Raw genomic sequence first — 22,817 nt, forward strand, 5'->3', positions numbered from 1 at the left:
ATTATATGTTATGTTTTTAGGCAAACCAATTTCTCATTCTTTCAGGGCTGATATTTATATCACTAGATGGAGATGTAAGTGTCTTTTGTGAGCTTAGCTCAGTTGGTAGAGACGATTTATAATATATGTAAGGTTCGGGGTTCAAATTTCGGCCACCACCAAAATAAAAATAAAAAAGATGGAGATGCAAGTGAACACAAAGTTGAAGATGATCTCACAAAAATCATCCCCATTCTCACAACGTGAATCAATAAAGTATTATTTATATTATGGTTAATAGGTTTTTATCCCCTGTAATATAAATCATTTCTGGTTTTTCTCCTGTAAAATTTTTATTTTGATTCACCCCTAATAGGACAAACAAAAACCAATTTTAATTTTTTTTTCAAGAAATTTTTTGTTTTTTGTTTGGCCTATTAGGGGGTAAATCAAAACAAATTTTTTTTACAGGGATGAATCAAAATAAAAATTTTATAGGGAGGAAATCGAAAATAACCTATATTACAGGGGTAAATACCTATTGATCTTTTATATTAATTTTTCGTTATATATGTATTGATGTGAATATCGTAGCTGTTATTCAAGATAATATCACAATTGCTTGACGAATCCCTCTGAGGATCTTTGGTTCCCTTTGAAATGAACAAATTTTTAGATTTGTTTGGATTTCATACCTGTGGTAAACCAAAGGAGATAAATTCATCAGATACATAGGATTCAAAGTCATGATGGTTGAGCACACGAGGAAGGTTTCAACATCAATTTCTAAAAACCATTTATTTTTTGGTTAGATCTTATGGATTTCAAAGAAGGGATTTTTTTTTTCTTTCAAATTCATTACATTATGGAATGATTACCACAAAAAAAATTTATTGTAAAAAATCTATCTTTAAAATTATTAGAGTCTAATAATGAAAATGATTGCGAGATTGTGGTAACTTGTGATGCTTTTTCTACCCAACACGTGTTAAATATTTGGTGATAGATTTTTATGATCGCTTTGGTGGCTGAAAACTAATAATGCCACATTTGTGTATGGTGCTTAGAGATGGTGGTCGGATCCTTTGCTTTGTTTGCGTATTGATTGACCTTTGTTTCTGTAATTATTTTGATTGATTGATTGTTTCTTGGGGTGGTTTCTTTAGTACACCTTGTGCTAAGCAGGTTTCATTGCCTTTGTTAATATATTCCAATTTTTATCCTTTAAAAAAATGGCAATTTCAGGCTTGAATCTCCGCAACAGTTAACTGCCGAAGTTCCACGATAGTTAACTGCCGAAGTTCCGCGGAAGGTGATTGCCGCCGTTTAATTTCTGCGGCAGTTAACTGCCAAGGGGGTATTTCGATAATTTTACTGGTGTTTTTCAGGCTTATACTATGTGTGAACAACATTTTTCTTGTTTATTATACACAGTGCTGACCCACCATATTTTGAGGCCTAAAACAGGCTGGGCATATTATGAGGCTTTTTTAATGAGAGAAATTAATATAAATTAATATGTATTTCTTAAAAAAAATATATATATATAAATTCATATGTTTTATAAAAAAAAATATTACAATTAAAAAGAAAAATAAATATGGCATTATGTAAGTGGAAGTGCTCTAAGTACAGTGCATCCGACAGAAAAACAGTGCGCATTGTAAAGCTCTATTAGGAGGTGTTGAATTCATGTTGCAATCATCATAAAGCGTGTGTCTATCATTTTTAATTTATTTCATGACAAAGTTGTATAATTTATTTGTTGTGTAGCCTTTACTGTGAGACCTTCATTCTTAGTCCGAAATTCAGTGGCCTAAAGCGAGGGCTTGGGTCGCGTTACCCTTAAGCAAGCCGTGGTTATATATAAGTAAATAGTAGAGTCTACATATTTTGAATGTATAATTACTTAATTGTAAATTACTCCATTTGAATCATATTTATTTGACTATTACTTTTCCAACTCTATGGCCTTCTCCCGCGTCCTGTAAAATTTCTAAAAATGACCTTATGCATTCCGGATTTTAAAATCCGGATTCATGTTTAGATTTTCGGATTTTATAATTCGGAAAATTCTTATTATAATCAGCCATCAGACTCTTTCACATTTCAGCAGTTTTGAATTTTGCTTTTAAAAACAACAAAAAAACTAAGTAAAAAATGCTAAAAACCTGTCAAATAAAATCATAAAAATGGCACAAAAAAATTCTAAAAATCAAATAAAACTAATGCAAATTTTTTTCGAATTTTTCTAAGAATATAAAAAATGAGAAAAAAAAATGAAAAATGAGTTTAAACAATGGAATTTTGGATTTTGAGTGGCGGAGTCCCGTAAGAAGTTCCTTCTAAGGGAGTCTTGGTCCTTGAATTTTTTCTAATTTTCTGGGAAGTTTCGAAGCAATCCAATCAAGTAGCCCAAAAATCCATTTTTTTACTAAGAACATGTAACAATGACCCAAAACATAAGGATTAGAGTTAGGAAGATTAATATTGTCCGTAAAATGACTATCCATGTTACAAACATGTTTAGAATTTGTGCCGATACAGTTATGATTATATAATCCGAACTGTTTTACCTTGAAAAATGGTGTTTAGGGGGTTTATGGATTATGTAATCAGGAAACATCATGTAACGCGCCCTATTTTTTAAAGTTTTCGGATTACAAAATCCGGAAAAATCCCTTACTCATTTTTTCACCCTTTAACAAAAGAAAATACAATTCCAGATTATATAATCCGGAATGCTCCGAGGATAATATTAGAAAAAAATAGGGCGCGCGAGGAAAGACATAGTTGAAAAAAGTAATGCTCTAATTATCTTTGTTGCGCTGTATTAATTTTGAATGAGACAATACAACCAACTATGGGACCATTCAAAGAAATAAAAGGAAAAAAACTCAGAAATAAACATATTTTTACTATTTTCTATCTCAACGAGATCCACGAGACCAACGAGGAAGTGTAGTGATAGGTTACTACACCTCTCATTTCTTCTTATATATATCCCAGTAAAAACCTTGCCACTACATCTATCCTTAACTAATTTTTCAAAACCTTCCCATGGCTTCAATTGTTAATCATGAGAATGAGAACAAGAATGTCAAGTCCCTTCATGTTGTAATGGTACCATGGCTAGCTATGGGACACATACTACCTTTTTTCGAGTTAGCCAAAATTCTTGCTCAAAATGGTCACACTGTCACATTCATAAACTCCCCTAAAAACATTGATCAAATGCCCAAAACACCCAAAACACTTCAACCATTCATCAAGTTGGTAAAATCACCTTTACCATACATAGAAGAACTACAAGGTGCAGAAAGCACTCAAAATGTTCCGTTAAACCTAACTGGTTACCTTAAGTTAGCTTATGATGGTTTCCAAGACCGTGTTACTGAGATATTCAAAACTTCGAAGCCTGATTGGGTTTTCTGTGATTTAGTATCGGATTGGTTACCATCGATAGCCAAGAGTTTCAACATTCCTTGTGCGTATTACAGCATAGGCGCAGCTCGGAACTTGGTTTTCTTTAATCCACCAGGGGAACGAACCGACATAGACTTGTATAGTCCACCAAAATGGGTTCCTTTCCAAACAACCATTCATCTCAAACGTTACGAGGTTATGAGAATACAGTCAGCTGTGAAGAATGATTATGGAAGAAAATTTAGTCGTTCTGATGCCGACAAACTATACGCAAGTGTTGACCTTTTTCTTTTCAGAACCTCTAGAGAACTTGAAGGTGAATGGTTAGATTATATTTCTGACCAATACAAGGTTCCTGTGGTTCCGGTCGGATTGCTTCCACCACCTATGCAGATAAGAGATGACGAAGAAGATGAAAAGAATCCTGAATGGGTGAAAATCAAGGCATGGTTGGATTCAAAAGAATCATCTTCTATTGTTTACATTGGATTTGGGAGCGAGTCGAAGTTAAGTCAACAAGATATAACTGAGTTAGCTCATGGAATTGAGCTTTCTAGGTTACCGTTCTTTTGGGCTTTAAAAGATCTTAAAGAGGGTGTACTTGAATTGCCTAAAGGGTTCGAGGAAAGAACAAAAGAACGCGGAATTGTTTGGAAAACTTGGGTACCCCAGTTTAAGATCTTAACTCATGGATCAATTGGTGGTTGTATGACTCATTGTGGTCCAAGTTCAGTCTTTGAAATGCTTTATCTTGGGCATGTTCTTGTGACATTGCCTTATTTACTTGACCAATGTTTGTTTGCAAGAGTACTAGAAGAAAAGAAAGTGGCTGTTGAGGTACCAAGGAGTGAGCCAGATGGGGCCATTAATAGGGACTGTGTTGCTAAAACATTGAGGTTGGTAATAGTGGATGAGGAAGGAAGTATTTACAGGAACAATGCCAAAGAAATGGGAAAGGTTGTGAGTTCAAAAGATCTTCACAATGAATACATTAAAAACTTCATTGCCACTCTTCAAAAGTTTAGAGTTCATTCCGACAATTAAGCATATTTCATATACTCCCTTCGGTCATTATTATAAACAAAACTTCACTTTTCAGATACATTGAATAATTCATGTATCTAGTCTTTATTATAGACCGGACAGATTGATTATTCAATGTATCTAAAAAGTAAAGTTTTATTTATAATAGTGATGAGAGGGAGTATAGGTTTCCCTTTCAACTGTTTTTTATTTTATTTATTTTATTTTTATCTTATTGCAATAATAATCATGTGATGTTGATGCCAGTGATTCATTGACAAGAGTTTGCCTTTGTAATTTCATGTGATAAAGTTCAAATATATTCTTGTTACATGTCTCTTTCCCATTGTTATTAAAAGTCCAAGAGATAAATACTAAATTATTCATTTCAGTTCAAATGAAGTTTATGTATTTGGTTCAAATTTTAGACCAATTAACACATCAAGTAATAATGGAATAAGCTGGACTTATGGAATAACTAATATAATTCTTTCACTAGTATCCCATATAATTCTTTGTGGATACAATACTACTACCTAGAGCCATGGATAAATATAATTCTTTGTGGATACAATACTACTACCTAGAGCCATAGATTAATGGCTCTCAAAGAAGAGAAAAGAAAGTAAGAGGAATGATTGTTAATGGAATGATAGTGGTATAAAGTAAGTGGAAAGTGAGTTGATTTTTTTGGTTGTTTGGTAAGAGTGAAAGTGAATGGATTGTGAGAGGAAAGAAAAGTATATATTTATTGAATTTTGGTAGGAGTGAAAGAGAATGGATTGTGAGAGGAAAGAAAGATATATATTTATTGAATGACATAATTGCCCTTACGTAACATAAATATAAATGTTTTTATTTAAAAACATATTTTTTTGACAAGATAAGACATACATTTATATTTTATAAATATTTGTATTTAGAAAAATATTAGTTATATGAGAAGCATTCATATGTGTTTAACCGTAAAAAACACGTTAGTTTATATTTTAGAAGAAAGAAAAAATTTATAAAAAAAGAAATAAAGCATGATAGGAAGCAAGGACAAAAAAAGAAATACAAAAAAATTGATGGTATAGTGAACTTTCTCTCCACTAGTGGGAGGAAAGTTTTCTGCGTGGGTCCCATGTATGAACTAATCTTTCCATTCACTCTTTCATTGCATCCAAAGGATGGAAAGATTATTGGAACTTGTGCTTCCCTTCCTTCACATATCTTTCCTTTCACTATCTTTGAATTGTTTCTAAGGAAAGATAGTGGAGAGGAGAGAAAGATGAGGGAAAGAAGCACTTTCTATTGATTGAGACTCACTAAAAAGGCTAAGGAAAAAAAGAATTCGATGAGACCCACACTAAAAAACTTTCCACACCAATTTGGACAGAAAGGTTTGGGAAACAACAACTTTTGTTTGAAAAGTCTAAAACACCCCTATTTTTATTGTTTTTTATTTATATTATTACTCTTTTTTTTTTTTCTCTCTTTATATTTCAATTTGTTGTTCCATTTGTTTTTCCTATCCTAATCCTAATGATGTACAATTGACTCCTGCCATACTTTCTTTTTCCATGAAAATATAGACACGTGATTTATATATTTTTATTTTTGAAAAGGTTAAAACTAAAGGACAAAATAGTAATTTGCATTTAAATGTTATTAAATTTCCTAGTTTTGAGTGTCTTTTTTTATCTTCCCTAGTTTTCTTTGCTGATTGTTTTACGTCACTGTTTTTCCACCCTCTTGTTCACAGTAGGGGTGGACAGTCGGTCGGTTATGTTCGAAATCGGTTTCAAAACTTGAAACCGTTTAAACCAACGGTTGCATATTCGTAAACCATTTTCGACCAACATAGGCATCAGTTTAGTCGGTTCAGTGTAAACGATTAAGCTGGTCAAATGTGCGGCTTAGTTCGGTTAATTCGATTTTGTATATATCAATCCCTGCTCCATATATTTTAAAAATTTAACATAACCAAATTATAAGCTGAAATTTGGGTTTTCAATAAAACCAAGAATAATAATTTGGCTATTCATATTAATCTTTATGGCCTGTCAGTTTTCAGTTTAAATAAAAATCAAGAGCAATTTTTATGCCATAATATATTATTACATAGAACTTGTTAGCACCAACAACATTTGTAAACTTGTTCCAAATATAAATTATACTAACTTGTTTGCATTGACTAACAGCAAACTTGCACAACACAGCCAATATTAGTAAATATTACAGTTGTCCAACAGTATCAACATTATAAGTATTATAATATATTACAGTCATCCAATATTTGAGTAAAATATGAAATAAATTCCACTGGCTTTAAAAGCACAGACTGCTTGCAATTGTTGATGCTACAACATGGCGAATCATGGAGAATAATGTTGTAGTTGATGCTGCACAACAAAGAAATGAATATAACTGTTCAAAAAAAAAAAAACCTAAACAACAATATGTTGAATGTTATAAATTTACAAATATGAATGAATGATATTTGAAAACAAACCTAAACTGCAGCCCTAGAAGTCTATAACAGCCAGAATCCCACTTATTAAATTGCAGCAACCATTTATGATAAACTATAAATTAAAACTAGTTAGTAAATCATAATAATTTTACTAGATTAAAGAAATTTCATTATAACAAAGAAAGCAAGTTTTATTAGATTACTTGCAAAGAGACATACCATAGATAATACTTCATAACTCTTCATTCTCTACTTCTCTAATGGCATGGGCATAGGTTGATAGCTTCTCAACTTAATCCTAATAAGAACCAAATTGATGAAATCTCAACTCAAAAGAACAAAAATTAACTAGTATAACAATTACAGCAATTGTTTGTTGAAACAATTACATAAACTAACTTATAGTTTACTATTATGTTCTTAATGTTAATCATACAGTTGCTTTTATTAATTAATTTTTAACTTGATTGTACTGTCTTAAGAATATATACAATCAGGTCCACAAGCAGATTTTGTAAGAATTGATAATAATATAAACAAGTAGCTCAGTTCCACATACAGTTGCTTACCAATAATTAAGCATTAATCAGTTTAACAAGCGGTTGAAACAGTTCCATCAACATCAAACCATGTCCACACTCCACAATCATAATGGAGCCAAGAAAATGAAGCATGTTACATTTCATATCATTCAAAAGCAGATGTATGTGTTGTGCATTAGTATTGAGTCATATTTGACTCCAAAATATCAAAAAAAGTCATTCTTGCATGACATTAAATTACTCTTAATTAGTATTACATAAATCAAATACTCTAAGTATGATAAAGTAAGAATAGTTAATAAACAGTATACCATTTAGTGGAATTAAACAGAAGGCCTAGTTGCTGGTGGTGAAACACCAGCAAGACCAACTCCAGAACCACTTAACACTTGTCCAATTTCTACAATGCATTCAAAGCAATAAAAGAGAATAAATTAATTTGTTACTCAATATCAAATACACAATAAATTCATAGACACGCTACTAAGTTACCTTCAACGACATTCTCTAAAAGCTGATACTCTTCACTCAAATTAAGATCTTTGAAGTCAATGAAAAAAGGTTTTAGTCAATTTTGACAACATATCAAAGCTTCAGCCATTGTCGGACTCAAGGAACTCCTATATGTGTCTAAAACTCTTCCTCCAGTGCTAAATGCGCTTTCAGAAGCAACAGTTGACACCGATGTGGCCAAACAATCTGTAACCATTGCTGCCAAAACTGGATATCATACTTCATTTTTCTTCCACCACACAAGAATGTTAAACTTCTCATCATCGTTGTAACGCCCCAATTTTATATTATTGGTCGATTTAAAGTCTTTATATATATATATATATATATATATATATATATATATATGATTTTATATTATTATGTGGTGTGTTATATTTTATTAAATAAGTTATGTTACTATTTAATAGAATAAGTGGGAATTTAGAATAATTGGAGTTTTGGGGGTTATATTTTAATTAAAGGAATTAAGTAGGAGTTAAGTGTTATAATTGGGGGAAGTTGGAAACTGTCAGTCAGAAGCATTTTTCACGTGGAAGCAGTTTTTGGGAGAAAAACCAAGAGGGAGCCAAGAGTATCCAAGAGAAGATCGTATAGAGCTTTGTTCACCAATCTAAGGTAAGGGTGAGGTTTACTTTCAATAGTATAGATTGTAATTCTGATTTTGATTTAACATGTTTCTGGTAGAAATTGGGAAATTTGGGATTAAGTTTTGATTATTGATTTTTGAATGAAAAAGTGTAGAAACCATATAATTGAATGGTGTAAAGAGTGGTTAATCAGGTAGGTTAGTGATGGGTTAACGTTTTAATGATAGGGTAATCATATGGTGATGATTATGGATGATTTTGGAGAGTTTAGGGTTAAGAAATGGAGCCAAGGAGGTTCCCATGGTAGAAAATCGCAGAAAATCTGTAAATTTCAGTATGTTTGATGCATACCCTGTTTCAAGTTCTTGCGTCTTTTTCACACGTTTCTGTTTTGACTTGACCTTTGGTGTAAACATGAAAGTTGTAGATAATTTTGTTAGCTTTCCGATGGCTTTGGTTTGATTTGAAAATGATTTTTAATTTTTGAGATATGATGAAAATACTCCAAGGAGATCTTAATGAAAGTTTATTAAAATGTTGTTGATGTTCAGTGAGTCTGATAAAAGATGGTTGAGGTTGTTAATGTTATGGTAAATTTTCCAATGCATTATGTGGATTATGTATGATGTTTAAGTAGTGTTGATTATCATTTGGTATTGTCATATTTTGGGATGTCTATGTGCTACTAGTGTTGCTGTTGGATCTTAATTAAGATGTGAATGTTGGTTTAAATTGTAAGCGTGCTGGGTTGTACGTTGCCGAATGAGTCATAAGTAAGTTATGCAAATTGTCGATGTTGTTATCATCGTTGGTGTTGTTGTTGAAGTAGTAGTTGTATCCGTTGTTGGTGATTGATCATGTTAGATGTTTTATAAGAGGTGATGTACTCTTACGTGTCGTCTTTATAAGAGGTGGTGTACTCTTACGTGTCGTTTTTATAAGAGGTGGTGTACTCTTACTTTATCGTTCTTCTTAGAGGTGGTGTACTCTTACTTTGTTGTTGTCCATAAGAGGTGGTGTACTCTTACGTTGTTTATGTTGATGAGTATGATGAGGGTATGATGTTACCTATGAGTTGTTAAATGTACTCGAGGAGGGTTATGTTAAGTTGTCTTCTATTCATGAGCATTAAGGGGATGTTAAGAAGAATTATTATTGAGTGCATACGGTGTTGTCATGTCATTTGCATGAGTCGGTGTTGTTTGTTGTAAATGCCATATTGATGATGATGATGTTGTTTGATGGAGTATATATTTATACACATATAATGATGATTTGATTGATGAAGACTTGATTTGATGATGATGTGTTTTATGAAGTATATATTTATATATATATATATGGTGATGATCTGATTATATTTAGGGTGTTAGATTCAATTGATGAATTTTAATATCTATATTTTATTGTTGTGAATCTCACCCCTTCTGCTTGAAAATGTTGCCCTTCCTATGGGTAACTTGCAGGTGATCCTGAGTAGTTGGTGGTGGCTCAAGTGTCGTGTCTAGGGCTCTAATACGTAGGGATGAGATTTTCGTATTGTTTTTTATTCCTATGTATCAATTTTTGAATATTGCTGACGTAGCCCTATGGTTGTTGAATTTATGTTGATAAGGCTTTTATGCCAAGATTTAATTATGGAGATTTAAACTGTTGCTGTTGTTGTTTTGATGCAAATTTTCCGCTGCAAAATTAATGATGATTTTGAAGGATTTTTATTAAATAGATTTTATATTCTATTTAAGAAATTTTGAAAATGTAGTGTGACATGCCCGTTTGGGAATTACTCTGATGCATGTTTATTTATTAATTAATTGATTTTGGGAAACGGGGTGTTACAATCGTTTTCAGGTGGGTCACTTAAGTACCTCTCAAGGTCATTTTGTTGAACAATGGTTTCCTTTGTTTTCAAATGTTGTTTAAATGCATCTGCCCTTGCACCAAGTGATGGATTTTTGGGAAGGGCAAGTTGTTCAACTAGTGAATTGTTGCTACTAGATGGCACTTCAGATTTGTACAAATTGTACAATTTGAATAAGTTATCTTTCACACTTCCGACCCTTTCTTTTGCCAACTCACTACCAACCCATACAAATCACCAAATGACCACTCAATATATTCAAATTTGTACCTAGGGTCAAATTAGACTCCAAAATAAAGCAATTGGTTCATTTTCACAACATTCCCCCAATACTTATCATACTTTTCCTTCATATATACTCCCATTGAAGCCACAACAATATTCAAGTTCATTGCTTCCTTTTGAAGCTCACACAATATTGAAGCTAGGTTGTGAAATGTGGTATCCAAAGACACTTGTTGAGAGGATGAAAATATCATTGTAGCATCATAGAAATTTTGTAAAAAACTAACAAAAGCTCTAACCTTTTCCCAATCACTAGAACTACCTGGGCCAGTTTTACCAAACCACTCCTTATACCCAACATCCTCCCCCTCTAACTTCTCAAAAGCTTCTTGAAAATTTACGGCGGCATCCAACATCAAATATAATGAATTCCACCTAGTGGGAACATCAAGACAAAGGTGCTTTTTGCATGCTATCCTTGACATTTCTATGCATTCTTTGAATTTTGATGCTCTTTGTGGTGAAGATCTAACAAACCTAACAGCATTGCGGATGCTAAAAATAGACAAATCTTGATCCTTTAAGCCGTCCATTACTACCAAGTTCAATATGTGTGCTACACACCTCATATGCAAGTGACCCCCTTCACCCATTAGCCCATTCATGTTCTTAAGTCTTCTCTTTAAATAAGAGACAACCACATCATTCGCAGAAGTATTGTCAACGGTTATTGTAGACACGTTTCTAATCCCCCACTCCTTTAAAACCTCCTCAACTTGCTTACCAATGGTTTCTCCTTTGTGATTTGGTATTTGGGCGAAACTAATTATTCTTTTTTTATTTTTCCAACTATTGTCAACAAAGTGTGTGGTGATGGCCATGTAACCAAGGTTTTGAATGGACGTCCAACAGTCCATGGTTAAGGTTACCCTTCTACAATCAGATTTGAAAAATGCCTTCAGTTTTAATTTTTCATTGACATAAATGTCGAAACAATCGCGAGCAACTGTTCTCCTTGAAGGAGGGGTCATTAGTGGTTGTAATTTTTTACATAATTGCTTGAACCCCTCACCTTCTACAACTCTAAAAGCATGTTCGTCAAGGATAACAAAGTTGGTTACGGCATCCCTACAGTCTTTTGCATTGTACCTTTGGCTAGCTGAAACTAGAAAACCACCCTTCCCATTTATAAGATTTGTTTGCCTAGGTACATTTAGCATGTTCTCTGGTTTCTTAAGGCAGACTCTAAAGCGTGTTAACATGTTGGACGTCCCATTTAATTTAGAATCACAATGGCATCTTTTATGGCAGTGTTTACAAGCGGCTGTAGGTTCTGGTTTATTGGGTAATGGATTAAAATCAAGCCAAACGGGAGAGGTTCTCCTATTACCATTGGCATTAGGTCTCCTACACCTAGTAGTGGGTAAGGGGGGGAGCTCAGCAGCTGCTTGTGGAGTAAAATTTTCGGTTTGATTTGCACCCTCGTAAAATTATTTTTCCGGAAAACATCCCTAATAGGCCATTTTCAGAATTTTTTTTCAAGAAATTTTGGTTTTTGAATGACCTATTAAGGGTGTTTTCCGGAAAGAAAAAAAAATTACGAGGGTGCAAATCAAATAGAAAATTTTATAGGGGCGAAAACCGGAAATGACATATATTACAGGGGTGAAAAACACTATTAACCCTATAAAATATTAAGTGTTTCAATAATTATAAAGTATTAAGCCTTAAATAAAAGCATCTTCAATTGCCAATCAATAATTAACCAAAAATATATTTAAACTAGAAAAAATATACCATGATAAAACTAAGAAAAAAATAAACAATAACAAACCTCTAACGTAAAAAAATATTTAGCAGAAGTTTGAAATTGGAATGAGCGTTATGCTAGCAGACTTTGACATGTAATCTTTTGTCATTTATAATCTTTGACATGTACATAATTAGTGTGTTTGGGAAAGACTTGTGTTTGCATAAAAAAACAAGGGGGAAAGATCTGTGTGAAGTCTAAAAAAACTGCATCAAATCATTTGTTTTAATCATGCATTCCTGCTAAGAATAGTTAAAAGAATACATATATACTTTACATGGATAAGGCAGCAACAAACACGTCAACAATATTTTCTAAAAATCATTAGACTTACGGTTAGCTTCGGCTTTAATCACCCCCTCCATAGGGGCAACTCCAGTTGCGCCCTCCGTAGATCCAACTCCAACTGCGCCCTCCGTAGCTCCAACTCCAACTCCAACTGCGCGCTCCGTAGCTGCAACTTCAGTTTCCTCGTCCATGACTGATTTTAAGAGAGAAAAATTTTGATCAAAACAAAAATATGCATAATGATATTCCTTACACATATTAAGCAATATTGAAAGATATAAAAAAAAAAAAAAAAGGAAATAGAAGTATTACTCAAAATAAAAATATACAAGCTAGTATTACAAAATAAAAATAAAAGTATTACTCAATAAAAATAAACTGATACATAAATTATAAACAGAAACATACATAAACAGAAACAAGTGAAATAAAAACAAAAAAAATTAGTAAAAGAAAATATATTTAACATTCAGAGTAAATGAACATTAACAACATAGTCAGAAATAAATCCTCACCGTCGATCTTTAGCCAAAATCCTTGAAAAAATCCTAAACCAGAAAGAAACTGTTATTAGCAACAAAAACACGAGTTGAATATAAACCCTTTAACTTCAGTGAGCTAAGAAACATGACAAACCTTTCAAATTTCTACAAAGAAACAGTTGAAAGTTGGTTTTGGACGAATTGGGTTTTGTTTAGTGAATTTTAATGGATGATTTCTGAAAATGTTTATGGGTTAGGGATGGGTTACGGAAATGGATGAGGGTTAGCGATGATCTGGATTCATGATCTCAGGAAATGGATGAGGGTTAGGGATGATCTGGATGATGGAAAATTGAGAATGTGTTAGGCTTCGTTTGGGAATAGAAGAGCAGCGGCGCAAATAAGATGGGAGTGAAATTTTAGGGTTTTCTCCATTGTGAACAATATTTATATGTAGGCCTTTGCTGAAAATGGGCTTACCAATTTGGGCTGGACCATGCAGGGAACCACAAGTAGAATAATAACTAGTATGCACCGGTCGGTTACGGTTTTCGGCGGGTTGGAAATTGTAACCCGTAACCGACCACTCTTAGCCACAACAACCCATTTCAAATGGACCGTGTGAACCACTTAACCGAACAAACCGAACCGGACCGGTTCAGCCGGTTTGGTCCGGTTTTCCATATTCTGTCCAGCCCTAGTTCACAGTTCCTTAATTATCTTTAGAGGCGGAGCTGCTATGGGCCAAGGTGGGCCATGGCTACCCCAAACCTAAAAAAAATAAATTTAATAGGTATTTACAAATATTAGAATATGAATTTATATTATATACATAATCTGTTGCGAGTATATAAGCGTGTTCCAGTGGTTTAGGCTAGGTGTTTTGTACTTGCTTGTTTACAGTTTGATTCCTACCAGCCTTCGATTCTTTTTAATTTCTTATCCTTTATTTTTTTTTTAAGATTTACTACAAAAAAATATACTGCTGGAGTTTGAACTGGTTCACAAGAACTTGAAACAATTAGTTCTTTACCATTTGGACAACAACTTCCTATATAAAAAGATAATTTGATTTTGATTATTATATATACAATTCTATATCGCTCACCAATAAAAAAATCAAAATTATTTTTCAATTATATGTGTAATAAAGTATAAATTATATGATATTTATGTTAAAATATTCATAAAATTTCGGCTTGAATTATGTTCTATAGAATGAAAAAAAATTAATCGTTCTTCAAATTAATTAATAAAGAACATAAATTTACACCTCCCATAAAAAAAATATAAATTTACACTTGTTAAGAAAATCGGCCCACCCTCAAAACTATTTCTAGCTCCGCCATTGATTATTTTGTTTGTGTTAATCTTTCAAATTCCTCAAATCATATTCACCAGCTACTTGTAAAAACACTCTCCATTTTTAATTCAAATGTCAATGACTCAAAAGTTTAAACCTGACCAATATAAAAAAATAAGCTAAACAAATCAATCTCAAACTTAATTATATATAGCAAAGACCCATTATGGGTCTGTTACACAACTTCGATGGTCTACGCCATGATTAAACCTTCAACAAACATAACTGCATCCACTTATGAACCCCAACCACTTTCTCAATACTCGGTGGAAGATTAAATATGGAAAATCGATTTCATAGGACAAACAGAAAAGAGAAATAGTTACATATGCATGCAGGACGTATTATTTGAAGTAATGGAATGAGAAAAAATGCTGGGATTTTTTCTGAACATAGCATCGTGAAAGAGAATAGTGACAAAACAAAATTACTACCGAGAACCATGGGCGTGGGAATGGAGACCAAAAAGACACGCAAAACTAGGAAAATTAAAATATAAAACAATATTGGAACATAAATTACTATTTTGTCCCTCAATTTTTTCTTTTTCAAAAAAACATGAAATGGGTATATTTGTCCAAAGCAAAAGGTGCAGGTTGCTAAAATGGATCTTCATAAAAAAAGGGTTATTAATCTATAATCTATAACTATTAATAAAGGGAAAACATTGTTTTGGTGTAGCCTTTTTTTTTACCTATTTTACCCCTCATTTATTACAAATATTCCAAAAAAGCAAAACTGTTGAAAGTGGGAGTCAGATACTATATGTAACTACTCTAGCTGCTCTTCCATATTACTCCCTCCGTCCTAAATTGTATGATGTTTTGGTCATTTCACACGTATTAAGAAATGTAATTAATATTGTGGGGGAAGAGAAATTATGAGTTGTTTTACAAAATTATCCTTAATAAATGATATGGAAAAAATAAATGAAATAATTGAAAGAAGAGAAAGTAATTAATAGTTAAGGATATAATAGGAAAAGTAACATTAATATTTCATTGGTATTGTAAAGCGATATATAATTTAGGACAATTTTTTTTTCCAAAGCGACATACAATTTGGAACCGAGGGAGTACCTTTTACTACTCATCCCATGTTCATCACCGGTACAATAAAAGAGATTGCATCAAAATCAAATGCCATAAACTAAACAAGAAAAGAGATTGTTACAATGCACACATCGGCCATCGGAAATAACTTCCAGGTTTCATATCCTGCATGTTCTCTTATTAATTATATCCTATGCAACTTCTTTAAATTTTATGTCAAGAAAAAAAAAATACAACAATAGATAACGGGATACTATCATTTAGCCTGTACGCAATGAATTATTATTTATTTTTTTTACAAAAACCACCATTAAAAGAGATGAACAAAAACCTAAAAAAAGACGAAGAATAAGAAGAGAAGAACAACTTCTCCATACCTTCTAATCCCATCTTAGTTGGTCTAATCGGCAAGTAAAAAAAATTGAGAGGAAGAAAAAAGAGGAGGAGAAATGGTTTAAGAAGTATGATATGGAAAAGTTAAGGAAATTAATTTAAAATTATAGGATATGCGTGAATTGGTTTAACCTTTTTTTGATTGTGGGTTGCTCCTTTTAATCATTAGACCAGATAAAAAGAAACAATATTACTTGCATGTAGTTTGCTTTTCAAATTCCAATTTTCAATTACATAGCAAAATAAAATGTAGACAGACTTAACAAAACTAATTTGATCGATATTTGAGTTCTCTAAGAGCAGAGGATGAGACATATGCAGAAGTGGAAAAGGTAAGGAGAAGAGCGAACGACTTCTGGACCGTAAGGGAGAGGGCAAGACATGGATATGGCACGGAGACACCGATAGTTCCTGAGCCTGCGACCGACGACAATATCAAGGGTGACATTTTCTTCTTACTTGATATTTTGTAATTTTGTATGGTTGTTTTCTTTACGTTTGATAGGTTCTTTGCAAATGATTTTAAAGTAAATGTTGGAGTCACGTTGCGGTTTGCAAGGGAGTACCAATTTATATTGGGGGTTGATTATTCATTACTTGCTTCTTCATTTTTTTTCTTCAGGATAATGGAAATTTTCACTTTGGAACATTTGTTGTTGCATTGTGAAATTGGTAATATACAAGCCACTATGAAAGGGAGGTTGAAATTGTGGATCTCTTATGAATTTTCTTCAAATTCCAATTACCAATACACAATTGATACAAACAATTGAACGATTTATCTTTTTCATTTTCTAGAATTTTGATATGGCTTATCGGTTTGAAATTTCAATTTGTTCATGGAGACAAATGATAGATGTAGTTGTGTCTTTCGATTCGATGCAGCGAATCCATCTCACACTTTCATTTTGCTATTGCTATTTTTTAATTAAAAGGGTTTTCAATTTGCTATTATTGATGTAGAGTTTTTTTTTATACCCATGAAGAATTCATGGTACAATGATGGTAAGTAAACATTTACACAAGTTACGTTTTCCCTTAAGGGTTGTTAAAGTAGATGATATTTACATTAGGGGTCATGAGTTTAACATTTTTAGTTTGTATGCATTTTTTTGGCAACAAATGAATGTCATCTGGGAACATGGAAAGGGGACCGAAACTGGCAGTGCATAATCTATTGATTGACTTACATAACTAAATTTTTTTATTTACATATAATTGTTTCTATCAAGTTAAATTACTAATGCTGATTTAAATTTATTTTACTTTAAAATGTTGTTGATCATTTTGGATTAAAGGCCAAGTGAAGTTGATTTAACAATATAAGTTGAGAGAACTGCTTCTTCTAATTTAATTACATGGAATTAATTAGTATCATGCAAAGTTTATACGGTTAGACATGTTATCATACAAGACTATACTATTATTGTTATGCCTGAAGTGATGATCATAAAATCTTATCTCCATTTACTTACAAAACATATGTTTTTTTATAGTCTTGCATCATATAATAAAAAAAAATCCAAACTGAACATAGAACTGAATAATTGTATTATTCTTGAACTCAAACTTAATTAAAATAAAATGTTTTTATATAATGGCTTGAGAAATAATATAGAGCATATGTGTATTGATATCTGTAAATTGTGTTAGTGATGTGAAATATTTAATATCTTCATCAAATCCATCCCCATAAATTTCACTAATGTTTCAAGCGATGAATCACAAAACCAAGTATATATTAAGTAACTTCATGTTAAAAGAAGTGCATGTATTACCTATCTTACATTTTTTATCAAGTTCGATCCTTCTTTTTTTATCAATCTCGATCTTTCTTTTATTTGTGTTAATTTTGTTCAAGGTGATGATTTGATAAGAAGAGGGACACGTTGCAAAAGAGACAACAAAGGACGGCACCAAATCCATTTGACTTCATCTGTGTCTTACCCTTAATTTTTTTTTATCTTTCTTTTTTTGATCAATTTCTATTTATACAACAAGAATAAGTTTCATTGAGTTGAGTCTTATACATTACAAACTTTTTTCTCCCTCTCTTATCTCTTTCTTTATTTTCTCACGTATCAAAAACTTCTCCCACTTATCAGACATATCATATCCTTCACGCAAACTCATTGACCATCTATTAGTTTAATATTAGCTCAACAATTAACTTCAAAGTCTTCACTTACCTTAGAACTATAGCACATTCACTATGGGAAGAGCACCTTGGATGACTTTTCTCACCTTGAGATTTAATGAATGCCACAAAATTTAATGAATGCGTGTCTCACCTTGAGTGTACCTTTAAACTTTTTTACCTAGCGTCCAGACGGGCACGAGAGATATATAAATACATTAGCACAGTAGAAAGAGCGAACATACGGGCACGAGAGTGTCCGTCTAGTCACTAGGTGAGAAACACATTCATTAAAATTTGTGTACCTTTAAATTTAATGACTTTTAGGTGAGTGTACGTACCTTTAAATTTAATGACTTTTCTTACCTTTAAATTTTATGAATGTCACAAAAATTTAATGAATGCGTTATATGCAAATAAATGAGTGTACCTTCTTGGATGACTTTTCTCACCTTGAGATTTAAGGTAAAGAGCCTCTTTCTCTTTTTCTAGAAATGAACTCAACTTTCTAGCGTCAAGACGGCCACTCCGGTGCCCGTCTGTCCGCTTTTTCTACTGCACTAACGCATGTATATTTTACCTTTCATTCTTTTTTCATAAATTAAATTTTGTATAGTTTGCAATTCACAAATATAAGAACTAAAAACCTAATGAGTATAGATTTATTTATCAGTTATTTTTTATAATTTTTTTCAGGATAAATCAAGAAAAAGTAAACAAACATTAAACAAAAAATATTATTTATCAGTTATATGCGTTAGCGCAGTAGAAAAAGTGGACAGACGGGTACGGGAGTGCCCGTCTGGACGCTAGTCTATCTATACCTATTATAAAGGAAATACTATTTTTTGGTGTAGCCTTTTTTTGTAAATCCCAAAATGCCCTTTTCAGTTATATTTTCTACACTATTAACTTCTCATCCCACACAATCGATTAGATTTAATGCCGGTTACTTACTTTCCATTAACTTCTCACCTCACAGAATTCTAAATAACTGCTTCCCCATTTCAATTACAAAAACACATGTTCCTACATACAATGATACAATCATCAATTCTACCATTTTTTTCATTTACAATTTCTATCTATTGTTCCTATCAACAAAAAAAAAATCTCTATCCATTGTTATCTTATCTCTCCATTAATTCATTTCATTGTCAACCATTTTTACTCAAAAAAAAAAAGGACATTTCATCATGGAATGATGTTGTTAACTTACGGTAAATGATTCTTACTTCCTACAATTGTAATTGTATGTACATGACTTTATTATCTCTTTCTTTCCTGTCAAATTTCCACCACTTTGGTACTCTTTTATTTCTTCTCTGTATACATTCTTCTATCTTTTTGGTTATGAACCTTCTTACTTACAATCGTTGTTAATCTCTCTATAGCTTTTTTTTTTTTTTTTATTGTTGTTAATCACTCTTTTTATTTCCTTCCTTTTTACCTGTTATTTATTTACTATGAATTTTGTTTATGGTATGGGAGTTTAATTTGTTTGTGAATGAAGATGCCTTAGTTTAGTTTTATAATATAATATCGTACACTTCTTTTTTCCCTTTTGTTTTGATTAAAATTTCTCTTTTCATTCCTTCTAAGATCGTATACTCTAACACCCTCATATCCAACCAGATATGCATCTTCAAAGTTAATTTGCATTCTCTTTTGAATTTTAAGATGATTATATTTAGATCACAAGTAGACCTCACCTTCCATTGATGCTATGATATTTAACTTTTACTCTATAATTTGAACACCTTTGGTTTGAAGGAGTATAAATATCAGTGATAATAAAATTTGGCCTATTTTATTGTTTTAATCCTTGCTACTGCAATAAGAAAATAATTTTTGCTTTAGACATTTTAGTTATGGACTTAATGGATTTTAGTGGTTGGGTTTAGTTTTTCATTCAAAATGGTACATGATTTGTGTTAATTTTTTCCCTCTTATATTTTCTATCTTCTTTTTGTTAAGTTTATACATTTTCCCATTCAAATTGAGTGTTGTTGGTTTTTTCTTCACATTTCTAATTGAGATATGAATGAAGGCTATTTCGGATTCCTCATAACTAAAATGTCAGAGGAGCCACATCAGCTTTACACCCAGCCTTGATATTCTAGAATAATGCAACAACCTTGAAAGTAATAGAGTTATAGTGCAAGTAAAACACAAATTTAGTTGCACAAAACAAATGATGCATGTCCTGTTAGTTAGATTATTTTAGACATAGTTAAAGCACTTTGAATCTACTTCAGCATGAAGTTCCATTATTTTAAACATAGTTAAAGCACATTTGAATCTACTTCTACATGAAGTTTCAATATATCACTTACATTGAAGGTTTCATGTTACCATGTTTATGTTTTAACATATGTGAAATTTTGAATTGATATATTAAATATTGATATGAATTGTTTTACAAACTTTGATACAAAGATGTTTGTTTACTGATTTTAGTTAAAATATTTTCTTAATTTGTTTCTACAAATGGATGCAATGTTTTAATATGTGTTAATTACTATGACATTATATTTGGGATGCATATTTCATGTCATCCATATATATATATATATATATATATATATATATATGTGGATATAAAATTATACAACGAAGAGTAAATATATCGTATACATATGTTATTGCAATACACAAACAAAAAAAGAGGATAAAAGGGCATCAATAAATTTCTATTCACCAGATTTTTAGTTCTTATATTTGTAAATGACAAACTATATATTAATTTATTTTTAGTCCAGCGTGCCCGTCAGGACGCTAGTATTAATAAAGGCAATACATGCTTTTGCTGTAGCCTATTTTTATTGCCTAAAATACCCTTGACAATTTTTATTTTAACCTGCAACATATGGTAGTTGTCACAAGTCACAACTATGCACACAACACGTACACACACAAAAAAAAAAAAAAAAAAAAACTGCTAAAAGTACAGTACAATTTAATTTAAAAATATTGTACATAGCCAATAAACTTCCGCAATATTGATCAGAACTTCAGTTTGAGAGAAACCGCAATATTGATCAGACCTCAAATTATCAATGAATGAGTTTTCAATGTATTCCTGAAGTTTTATTGTTTGTTCTCGTATTTGATTACTAATCTTGGAAAATTATTATTGATTTATCAAAAATCCTTGACAATTCTAACTATAAAACTGGTTACACCATGAAATGTTTGAAATCAATACATTGCTTTATTAATTTAAGCTCGACTCAAGATTTGCTATTTTCAACTTTATCTCATAGCTTACTCTCACATGAATTCTCTTGCCTACATTGCCTTTGATATTTCACAAATAAGGACAATCTTCGGAAATATTAAGACTACACGGCGACCATTGCATATGATTCACGTTGCCTGCCTATGATTCATTCACATGAACTCTTTTACCTTCCCGTGCTCCCTTAACAAGCGAGTAGTTGCACATTGGGTTAAAGTGCATGTGTTTCGAGGTTTTACCTTCTCCTGCTCCCTTAACATGCGAGTAGTGGGACATCGGGGTTTTGAAAGTGTTTGTGTTTCGAGGTTTTACCTTTCTCTGCTCCTTTAACAAGTGAGTAGTTGTACGTTGAGGTTTTTAAAGTGCCTTTATTTTGAGGTCTTACCCTCACCTTCTCGCTTAACAAGAAAGTAGTTGGACATTAGGGTTTTTAAAGTGCCTGGGTTTCGAGGACTTACCTTCACCTGCTCCCTTAACAAGTGAGTAGTTGGACGTTGAGGTTTTCAAAGTTCCTTTTTTTGTTGGGTAATGTTAACCAATGCCCCAGAGCACTGGTTAAGGAAAAAAAATATAGTAATATCACATCGGAACTTGTGCAGTCAACTCATTCAAAGTCTAAAAAGTATTTTTTTTAATTTAAAATTTTCTTTTGATTACCTTAATCAGTGCCCCGGAGACACCGGTTAACATGACCCTTCTTTATTTTGAGGTCTTAGCTTCCTTTTCTCCCTTAACGAGAAAGTAGTTCGACATTAGGATTTTCAAAGTGCATGTTATTCGAGGTCTTACCTTCCCATAATCCCTTAATTAATAGGGGAGTAGCTGGACCAGGGGAAGAAGTAGATAGAGGCTATGTGAGGCTAAAGCCTCACAAGCCTTTTCCCTTTTTTTTTGTTGGTTATAATAGAAATAACACAAAGTGTTTCATGTTTGAGTCCCGCAAAGTCATTGTAGTTTTTGATGTGAAGAAATTATTGAGGTTGACTGACTTTTATCCAAATGATTTTTTAGAAATGTTGGAAGTGACGTTAGACCATCAACTTAAGAATTATGTTACAAATGTTCGATATGACCCAAAATTTGCTAAGTTAAATTGGCTTTCAGATCTTTGTTCTAAACATGTAGAAACAAATAAGTGCAACACATAAGTTATGGTTTATAAACTTTTGAAGTTGACTTTGCTCTTGACGGTAGCAACTGCAAGTGTTAAACGTGTTTTTTCACCTATGAAAGTTGTGAAGAGTAACCTATGTAACCAAATAGATGATTAGTGACTAAATGAATGTATTGTAACTTGTATTGAAAGATATGATTTTTAACAATAAGAAATGATGTTATTTTAGCTCATTTTCAACAAATGGATAGGAGAAAATTTTCATTGTAATGTATTGTATCAAACAATGTTTGCATTATTGTTTCTTTGAAATTTTAGCC

General features: G+C 32.1%; 2 protein-coding genes and 1 long non-coding RNA gene across 3 annotated transcripts; 1 reads left to right on the plus strand and 2 right to left on the minus strand.

The window, feature by feature from the left end:
* The first annotated feature begins 2,990 nt into the window (after positions 1 to 2,990).
* Positions 2,991 to 4,780, plus strand: LOC11441561 (soyasaponin III rhamnosyltransferase). Its single transcript, XM_003619076.4, has one exon. The coding sequence runs from the start codon at positions 3,040 to 3,042 to the stop codon at positions 4,447 to 4,449; it is 1,410 nt and encodes a 469-aa protein (XP_003619124.1). The 5' UTR covers positions 2,991 to 3,039; the 3' UTR covers positions 4,450 to 4,780.
* Positions 4,781 to 6,568: 1,788 nt separating this feature from the next.
* Positions 6,569 to 8,225, minus strand: LOC120580838 (uncharacterized). The gene is made up of 4 exons (XR_005646603.1): positions 7,456 to 8,225; positions 7,106 to 7,184; positions 6,926 to 6,998; positions 6,569 to 6,815 (listed from the first exon to the last, which is right to left on the minus strand). It is a non-coding gene; the product is annotated as an uncharacterized lncRNA (long non-coding RNA).
* Positions 8,226 to 10,673: 2,448 nt separating this feature from the next.
* Positions 10,674 to 11,879, minus strand: LOC112422766 (zinc finger BED domain-containing protein RICESLEEPER 2-like). The gene has a single exon (XM_024786417.2). It carries the CDS (start codon positions 11,877 to 11,879, stop codon positions 10,674 to 10,676), a length of 1,206 nt encoding a protein of 401 aa, XP_024642185.2.
* Between the last annotated feature and the right edge of the window lie 10,938 nt (positions 11,880 to 22,817).

This window comes from Medicago truncatula, chromosome 6 (genome assembly GCF_003473485.1).
Source record: "Medicago truncatula cultivar Jemalong A17 chromosome 6, MtrunA17r5.0-ANR, whole genome shotgun sequence".
In the NCBI taxonomy this organism is placed as follows: Eukaryota; Viridiplantae; Streptophyta; class Magnoliopsida; order Fabales; family Fabaceae; genus Medicago; species Medicago truncatula.